Raw genomic sequence first — 9,976 nt, 5'->3', positions numbered from 1 at the left:
CTGGGCACTGTCCCTCAGCTCTTCAGCTCAAGGCTAGCGCTCTACCACTTGAGCCACAGCGCCACTTCCGGCTTTTTTCTTTTTGCTTATGTGGTGCTAAAGAATCGAACCCAGGGCCTCATGCCTGCAAAGGAAGCGCTCTACCACTGAGCCACCTTCCCAGCCCTTGACCAGTTTTTTGAGATGGGCTCTAACTAACTTTTTGTCTTGGCTGGTCTCAAGCTGTGATTTTCCCTTATCTCCATCTTGTATGTAGCTGGAATTAAAGGCATGAACCAGGGTTCCCTGCTCTTTTTGCTCTTGCCTAGATGGTAACTGCTGCAGTAGTCTCTTACCTGGTATCCTTGCTTCCACGTTTACATCTGCAGTCTACTCTTTATACAGTAGATGGTGGGCCTAGTTAAAAATGCTGAGAGGGTCACACCATTTTTCCACACTCACATGGCTTCCATCCCATGTAGGATAAAGTCCAAAGGGTCTTGGAAGACTGTCTGCTCTGGGTGTCCAGAGATTATTTATTAGAAGAGTTCAGCATAAGCTAGGTTTTGCAGGCGCCTGGGGTTGGGTAGCCAGTCCTGTCACCCATCAGAGTCTGGTTCATGTGCCCTGCTCCATGTGTCCATGATGCTGCCACTCTAATAGTATTCTGCAGTTGGTACTTGAGCTGTGGTGTGGCAACAGCTCGACACTGAAGGCTGCTCACCCTTGCTGCGTAGTGAGCTGTATGTATGGAGAGTGGAAAACAAGGGTGGGTATCTTTGAGGCAACATACAAGCATTTGGGGAGAAGAGCCTCCACCTAGGAAAAAAGGGAAAGAGCTTCAGAAACTGGAAGGCAAGCAGGAATGTGGGGGGGAGCAGGGTGGGGTGGGGTGGAGGGCACTCAGGACCCTGAGACAGGAGGATGAGGAGTTCAAGATTAACCCAGGCTATGTAGTAAGATTTTGTCTCAAAGGAAGAAAAGCAAAACAGTAGGAAAAACTTGAACACAAAAGGAAAGAATTCTGCTGGCAGTCCTTCGATGATTACTTACATCTACAGAAATCACGTCTTTGGGGTTAGATGAGTAGAGAAATGAAGAATAAGTAATGCAGCTATAATATTCCATTACATATGTGAAAATGGAACCAGGTAACGAGGGGTGAGAGATGGGGGAAGACAGTGATCAAGATGCGTTATACTCACAGACTGTCACACTGAAACCCCTTTGTATGATTGCTTAAGAAGAATAAAAAAAATAAAGATAAATAAAGATATGTTTTGTTATTTGGGGGACATTCACCCCAGAGTACTCAAGTTCTCAGATAATATTTCATGTTAATTTTCATTACACCAGAGTCCATCCTCCTTTAGAGCATAAGTACATGATCAGAAATGAATACAAATGAAGCCAGGCTTGGTATCTTACGCCTGTAATCCCCGCTACTTGGGAGATTAAATTTAAAGGACTATATATACTTTGAGAGCAGCCCAGACAAAAACTTAGTGAGACCCTATCCCAACAAAATAAGTGAAGTTCGGTGATATGCTTCTGTATGTGGTATGTGTAGGTCAGAAAATTATGGTTTAGGCTGGCCAAAGCAAAAATGCAAGATAAAGTGCTAAATAACATGTAAAGGTCTTGAGATATGGCTTACGCAGTAGAATTACCTGCCTTAGGTGTGAGGCCTTGAGTTCAAATCCCAGTAATTTCTCAACAACAAAGAATCCAAACTAAGAAGAGGTACTTTTTAAAAATTAAAATGAGTGTGTACATGTTAGCCATTTTCTTTGAACTCTGGGCCTGGGCGCTGTCCCTCCCCTCTTCTGCTCCAGGCTAGCGCTCTACCACTTGAGCCACAGTGCCACTATGTTAGCCATTTTATAATAAGCTTCTATACCAGCAACTGGGTAACTGTTACTTGATACTTATTTTTCAGTGGAATACCAGCTATGGTGGATTTTGCTGCTATGCGAGAAGCAGTGAAAACCCTTGGCGGAGACCCTAAGAAAGTGCACCCTGCTTGTCCAACTGACCTCACGGCTGACCACTCTTTACAGATAGACTTCAGCAAATGGTACTGTCTCTCAGGGTGTGGAAGTGGCTAGTGTAGAGGAAGGGCACAAAGGCAGGCTCGCCCTCGGGACACCCTGCATGGGTACTGACTAGGGTCATGGAAAATTGGTGGAAAGGTTTAGGTTAGTGAGACTTTCTGGACTCAATCTGAGTTTAAAACTGGTTTCATATTTGTGTATTTCTGCCACCATATTTGATAAAAGTGGACAGTCTCAGTAGCTGTGTTTTGAGTCAATATCTGAATTAAGTTTTTTCTTTCATTTGAGATACTGGGGATAAACTGGAACTCTACCATTTGAGCCACTTCTCCAGCCCTAAAGATTTGTCTTAAATTGGTGCATTTAAGCTGGGCCCCAGTGGCTCACGCCTGTCATCCTAGCTACTCAGGAGGCTGAGATGTGAGGATTGTGGTTTAAAGCCAACCTGGGCAGGAAAATCAGTGAGACTCTTTTATCTCCAATTAACCATCAGAAAACTAGAAGTGGCGTGATAGGCTGAAGTGGTAGAGCCCTAACTTTGAGCTGAAGAACTCAGGGACAGTGCCCAGGTCCAGAGTTTAAGCCCTATGACTGACAAAAACAAAAAACAGAAACAAAAAGAACAAAAACCATGCATTTACGAAAGCTCTTATGTTCTTTCCACTGAAAAAAGTTTTTTGTTTTTTGCTTGTACTAGTGCTTGGGCTTGTGGCTTTTTTTTTTGTCGGTCGTGGGCCTTGAACTCTGGGCCTCAGTGGGTGCTGTCCCTTAGCTCTTGAGCTCAAGGCTAGCACTCTACCACTTGAGCCACAATGCCACTTTGGGTTTTCTGAGTGGTTTATTGGAGATAAGAGTCTCATGGACTTTCCTATCCAGGCTGGCTTTGAACCGTGATCCTCAGATCTTAGCCTCCTGAGTAGCTAGGATGACAGACGTGAGCCACCTGCACCCACAGGCTTGGGCTTTTATGCTGAAGGTTGGTGCTCTGCCACTTGAGCTACACCTTTTTACTTTCAGCTTTTTGCTGGTTAGTTGGAGATAAGATTATCACATACTTTTCTGCCTAGATTGGTTTTGAACTGTGATCCTCAGATCAAAGCCTCCCTGAGTAGCTAGCATTACAGGTGTGAGCCGCCATCTCCCAACTTAGTTTTTAGTATTTCTGGGGCCTTTCACCAAGGGTAAGCTACAGAAGACTGATTGCCATTGGTATAAATCAGCATTTTTTTCTTTTCTTTTCTTTTTTTTTTCCCCCTCTGTCGTGGGGCCTGAACTCTGGGCCTGGGTGCTACCACTGAGCTCTTCAGCTCAAGGATAGCACTCTGCCACTTGAGCCATAGCACCACTTCCAGCTTTTCCTGCTTACATGGTGCTGAGGAATCGAATCCAGTGCCTCATGCATGCAAGGCAAGCACTCTACCACTGAGCCACCTTCCCGGCCCCTGAATCAGCATTTTTCCATGTGCTCTGGAGTAGCTGAATAGTACTGACATACATGAGAACCCAGGAGGGGTTTACACTGTGGTCCTGTGCTTTGAATTTGCTGTTGGCATCTGGACTAAATGATGGATGTGAGCCTTGGAACATCAGTTACTCCCAGGTAGTGTTTGTTGAAGAGCCAAGTTTTCTGTCACTTGTAAATGTTTTTTATTTTGTTTCCTTTTGGGGTAACAGTGCAATACAAAATGCACCCAATCCTGGAGGTGGTGACCTACAGAAGGCAGGAAAGCTCTCTCCACTGCGAGCACCCAGGAAGCCTCCTCCGTGTCGAGGCCAGATTCCCTGCCGAGGACCGTGCGATTCTGGAGAGCTAAGCCGAACCTCAGGAACATTTTCTTCACAGATCGAGAACACACCCATCCTGTGTCCTTTTCATTTGCAACCAGTGCCTGAGTATGAATGCTTTCTGTTGGTATTCATTAGTGCCAGCTTGTTTTTCAGTGAAGGAAGTTAGCATTCTCTTGTCCAATACCTGTTGCAATGATTTCACAGGGATGTACTGTGTTGTATAGACTGTGAAACAGTTATTCTCTATCTGTTCCTTATGAAACAAGTAGGTGAGACTGTGCTTACTTAGTGCCCAGAATACTTTGCTATTGCTAGCAGCAAAAATTGCAACACAGTTTGCCATTTTACTTGTATTACCATCTCAGCTCAGTTCTCACAACAGTGTGTGTTGGCACTTGCATGAACTGGCTTTGTTATACCTGGTGAAATAACTCCTTTCTGTGGCTGTCTAGGTATTGTGTAAGTCAGAAAGAGCTTCCTGTTCAAAAAGAAATTTAGTAAATTGTCCTTCCCATGATTTTTAATACTTGTCTATTCATGCATAAGGGTCAAGTCTTAGCAAGGTAGGCCTTTGTTCTGATACACATGTTTTCTTCTTTTCTTTTCTTCTTTTAGACCTGAAGCAGTGTTAAAAAATCAAGAAGTTGAATTTGGCAGAAATCGAGAGAGACTTCAATTTTTTAAGGTATAAGAGATGGATTTGTATTGACATGGCACAGTTTTATGTGTAGACTTGGGGTTTTAACGGCTTTTTGGTAATCTTACTGGAAGCACTCCTATGTCTTCCCCCATCTCCTATGTATAAAAGGGGAAAATCCTGGCTTCTTTCAGATGAGCCTGGAGTTCTGCCGCTCACCTTCCTGCTCCCAAGAAGCTGGAAGAGCTGAGTACTACCATTTATATGGACTATTTGAACAGGTTCTTTTGACCTAATTTAATTTAATAGTTAACAAAATGAAAGGCATAGGCTCAGTATACATGTTGGTGTGTGTGTGTGTGTGTGTGTGTGTGTGTGTGTGTGTGTGTGTGTGTGTGTGTGACTGTGTGTGTGTGGCTGTGTGGCTTCAAACCATAGTCCTCAGGGTGTGTGTGTGTGGCTTCAAACTATGGTCCTCAGGGTGTGTGTGTGTGTGGCTTCAAACCATCGTCCTCAGATCTTAGCCTCCTGAGTAGCTAGACTTATAGGCATGAGCCTTCTTTTCCCAATCTGGACTCCAGATTACCTCCATCTCATTAAGGCTTTTAGCAGGTAAGGAGTAACTGTGCTTCCAGAGTTTGAGTGTTTCTGTCTTACTTAGTTTTCTAATGCTGGTTGATGAACCTGTAATAGTCCTGATACTCTCATGGGGGATTTATTCATCTTCTAAGTGAGGACACTCCCATCGTTGTCTTCTGCTTCCAGTACCAACCCCCTACTCAGTACCAGTGTCTTCCTAGCTGAACGTAGCAGTAAGAACACTACTAGAATTTGTTAAGATTTTGCTTATCATTATCTACATGATTACCCACACTACTAGGCATTATTGCCTGCTATGAGTGGATGAGAGGCATAAACCCACTTTGTGAATTGAAAACCTATGCTTGTGAAAAACTGTTAGGCCAGAGCTTACAGGAACCAGAGGTACCACCAGTTGAGTGACTTTCCTGGCTGGGCTGGCTTCAAACCCCAATCCTTAGATCTCAGCCTCCTGAATGCTTAGGTTTATAGGCGTGAGGCACCAACACTCAGCTTTGCTTTTTCTTTTTGTTTTTGTTTTGTTAATTTGTTTGGTATGGGTACTTGGACTTGAACTCAGGGTCTCATACTCTGGCTTGGCTTTTTCCCTCAAGGTTAGTATTTTACCACTTGGGCTACCCCTCCACTTTGACTTTTTGCTGGTTAATTGGGGTCTTACAGATTTATATGCTCAGCCTGGTTCTGAATCTCGATTTTCAAATCTCAGCCTTCTGAGTAGCTAGGATTGCAGGTGAGCCACCGGCACCCAGCTAATAGCATCCATTTAGTCCAGACTAATGGGGTCTGCAGTGCCAGGATCCTGAATGTCTTTTTCTGAGAGCAGGAGCCACTTGTTAACTCTTCCACTGAGTTCCTGATCAAAAAGATAGCTGAACTGGGTGCTGGTGGCTCATGCCTGTAATCCTAGCTACTCAGGAGGCTGAGATCTGAGGATTGAGGTTCAAAGCCAGTCCAGGCAATAATGTCCATGAGACTCTGTTCTCCAGTTAACCACCAGAAAATTGGAAGTGGTGCTGTGCCTCAAGCGCTAGCCTTGAGGTGAAGAGCTGAGGGACATCACCCAGGCCCAGAGTTCCGGCCCCACAACTGGAAAACACACACACTGGAAAACAATTTAGCAGTTTCTGAAAAACTGAAAGGTCAGGCTGGGAAAGTGAGTTAGTGGTGGATTGCTTGCCTAGCATGCATGAAGCCCTGGGTTCAATTCCGCAGTGCTACATAAACAGAAAAAGTCAGAAATGGCGCTGTGGCTCAGAGGTAGAGTACTAGCTTTGAGCAAAATGAAGCTCAGGGACAGTGCCCAGGCCCTGAGTTCAAGCCCCAGGACTGGCAAAAATAAAAATACTGAAAGGGCCCAGCACTGTTGGCTTGCTTACGCCTGTAATTTTTAACTACTCAGGAAGCTGAGATTAGAGGATCAAGGTCCAAAGCCCAGCTGAGTAGGAAAGTCTGTGAAATTCTTATCTGTAATTAACCAGCAAAAGAAATTGGAAATAGAGGTGTGGTTCAAGTAGTGGAGCACCAGTGTTGAGTGAAATAGTTACAGGAGAATGACCAGGCCCTGAGTTCAAGCCCTAGCACCAGCACACATACACACACACTTACAGTGTGAGTTCAAGTCCTACCACCAGCGCACATGCACGCACATACACACACACATACTTACAGTGTGACCCAACAAGTCTATCCAAAAGAAATGAAAACATCCACACAAGATTTATAAGCAGTGATCTTATGGAGTATTATTCATCATAGTGAAAATTAGCAACAGTCTAAAGGTCCTTCTAGAGGGTCAGTGGATAGGCACAATTTAGTATATAATGGAGTATTATTCAAAAATTGAAAGAGGGGGCTGGGAAGGTGGCTTAGTGGTAGAGGGCTTGCCTTGCATGCCTGAGGCCCTGGGTTCGGCACCACATAAGCAAAAAGAAAAAAGCTGGAAGTGGTGCTGTGGCTCAAGTGGTAGAGGGCTAGCCTTGAGCTGAAAAGCTGAGGATAGTGCCCAGGCCCAGAATTCAGGCCCCACGACCGGACCCAAAAAAAAAAAAATTGGAAGAGATTACTGAATATGCTCCAACTTATCCGTACCTAGCTACCTACCTTGGCATATATGAGGATGCTCTGAGTCCTCCAAAGCATGCTCAGTGAAAAAAGCCAGGGACCTTCATGCAAAGGTTGAATCATACAAGGGACCTGGTAGGCAGAGGGTGCACTGATTGTCTGGGATCGCAGGAGGGAAGCTGAGGGTTAGCAGTGCGAGGGCGTGAGGGGGCTGTGGAGTGGGTGGAAGCCTTCCAAAACTGACTCGTGATGTGGTGGCACAACTTGGCCAATCTGCTTTAACAAATGATTGCATTTACACTTGGAAAGGGCAAGGTACAGACGTGCAAAATGTGACCGATAACCGTATGGAACTAGAAAGTAAGCAAATTCTTGAGGCAAGAAATAGATCTGGGGTGTATCAGCTGAAAAAGCAAAACAGCCAAGATGGTGTCTTTGTAGGTAGCTGTGGGGAACATGGGAAGGAAGAAAGATTAAGGACTGTCCTGAACTTTGTACCTGTTCCAGAATGGATTTAGAGCTAATATTGTTAGAGAGAGAGAGAGAGAGAGCACGAACCACAAGCACATTTGCCAGCAGTCTTCCTATTAGTCATACTGAACATCTACTGCTGGGCCTAAGTCAGATGACAGAAAGTAGCTGACCCAGTACTTGCTCTTGAATGGGTCCTAAAAAAGTAATGCCGGATTTTATTAGAGGAGCTTAGTAACTGCACAGCAGCCCAAAAGTTGTGTAGCTGAAGTATTTATTATCTCAATTTCTGTCAGGAATTCCACAGAGATCTGGTTGAGTCATTCATTCTGGCTCACCATCCTGCATGAGGTCACCTCACACACCTGGTAGCTGAGCTCCGGTCACTTGCCGACCTAACCTGGGTTCATGCAGCTGGCGGGCAGTTTGGTGCTTGCTGATTGTGGAAAGGCCTCTGTTCTGCCATGTGTGGGCACCTCTGTACTGCTCGATCGCCTCATAGGAAGGAGCTGCTGGCTCTTCAGAGAGAGCGAGTAGTCCAAGAGGAGAAGACGGAGTCCCGGTTGCTTCTCTATCCTGGCCTTGGATGTCACATGGTCTTCTCTGCCATACTCTCGCTAGTTGCCCAAGTAGAACTAATTCAGAGCAGAGTCAGTGAAGCATAAATAGTGGGAAGTGAGAATTTTGCTGGTGCCATCTTGGAGACTTGGCTACAAAGGGGTGAAATAAGAAATTAGGTGGTTGTTTTCGTGGCATGTATTAATTTGCATCTTTCTTTTCAGTAGGTCTCTATCATTATCATTGCAATTTTAGAGTTTTTTTGTTTGTCTGTTCTGGTGGTACTGGTTCGTCTGTTCTTGGCCTTATATTTGCTAGGTTTTGTGAGATTCGCCCCAGACCTTTTGCATTTTAGTTTATTTTTCAGGTTAGGGTCCCAGGCTTTTGTCTGGGCCAGCCTCAAACTCCATACCCTTTCCTACCTCCTGGGTAACTAGGATTACAGGTCTGTAGAGCCCACATTTAGACAGGTTTGTAATAGTGCTTCTTAATGAAAGCTGTCTAGTTTCTATTTGTTGTTTTCATACCATTCTTATTCGATGATTGCCTTTTAATTTTCAAAAGATAAGCACTAAAAACTTGGACCGCGCTGCACGTGGTGGTGCACACACACTTGTAATCCCAGCTCATGAAGCTGAGGCAGGAGGATCATGGATTTGAGGCCAGCCTGGGCTATGTAGGGAGACTCAGTCTCAAAAATCACACCAAAAAAAAGAAAAAAAAGAAATGTACTCATTACCTTGCTCATGTCATTGTAACCCCTCTGTATGGTATTTTCACAATTAAAAAATGAAAAAAAATAATAAATTTGACAATTTATATAGAACAAAGAACATTAGAAATAAAGGCACACAGGGGAAACTAACAGTAGGAGGTATTTTATAAAAAAAAAAAATCACACCAAACAAACATGCCACCAGAAATATAGCCAAAACATCAGCCTCTTGTCCCCCAGGTTTTTGTTTTTGCTTTTGTTTTTGTCAGTTGTAGGGCTTGAACTCTGGGTCTGGGCACTGTCTCTGAGCTGCTCAGCTCAAAGCTAGAGCTCTACCAGTTGAGCTACAGCACCCCTTCTGGTTTTCTGGTGGTTAATTGGGGATAAGAGTCTCACAGACTTTCCTGCCGGGGTTGGCTTTGAACTGTGATCCTCAGATCTCAACCTCCTAAGTAGCTAGGATTACAGGTGTGAGCCACCTGCGCCCGGCCTCCTCAGTTTTCTTAGCTGTTTTCTTTAGTAATTTTTTCCGTATTATTAGTCTTGCTTCTACTGCTTTTTCTTGATTTTTTTTTCTTTTTCAGTTTTGGACTTTAGTAAGTTTGATACCAATCTTTTACACTCTTCCATATACCTCATTGATAGTTTTTTTTAAATTATTATTATAAATTACAAAGGGGTTACAGTGACAAGTCAGGTAAAGAGTACATTTGGACAGTGTTATCCTTCCCTTGCTTTCTCCCAGTTTCCCCTCCAATCTCCACCCACAAATAGTACAGTTTATTTTCTCATAAATTGTTTATTATCGCTATAAATCCCATCAAGTCCATGTAGTAAAAGATTGCTGTACTGTGCAACTTCATATTCTTCATGGAAAATGATTATCCTTTTGAAGGATATATTAATTGTATACAGTAAGGGTTTTCATTGTGATTGTTGATTGTTCAAAACAAGCATGTAATTTACTTTGACTATTGTGTACCACTCTATTACTCTTTTTTTTTTAATCGCCGAGGTTCTGAGTGCTCTATATAGTTTTTTTTTTTTTTTTTGTCGGTCGTCGGGCTTGAACTCTGGGTCTGGGCGTTGTCCCTCAGCTCTTCAACTCAAGGC

The 9,976-nt window shown here is 43.9% G+C and overlaps 1 protein-coding gene across 1 annotated transcript in view; it reads left to right on the top strand.

Moving 5' to 3' along the window:
* Ireb2 (iron-responsive element binding protein 2) overlaps window positions 1–9,976 on the top strand; it is an 81,389-nt gene that overhangs the window by 20,931 nt on the left and 50,482 nt on the right. Inside the window, exons 3-5 of the mRNA XM_013011948.1 lie at window positions 1,919–2,056; window positions 3,708–3,926; window positions 4,437–4,506. Coding sequence (XP_012867402.1) covers window positions 1,919–2,056; window positions 3,708–3,926; window positions 4,437–4,506 — 427 coding nt within the window. The remainder of the gene's footprint in view (window positions 1–1,918; window positions 2,057–3,707; window positions 3,927–4,436; window positions 4,507–9,976) is intronic.

This window comes from Dipodomys ordii, unplaced genomic scaffold (assembly GCF_000151885.1).
Source record: "Dipodomys ordii isolate 6190 unplaced genomic scaffold, Dord_2.0 Scaffold15, whole genome shotgun sequence".
NCBI lineage: Eukaryota > Metazoa > Chordata > Mammalia > Rodentia > Heteromyidae > Dipodomys > Dipodomys ordii.
The sequence above is the reverse complement of the archived record's forward strand: the minus strand, read 5'-3'. Positions and strand labels throughout refer to the sequence as shown.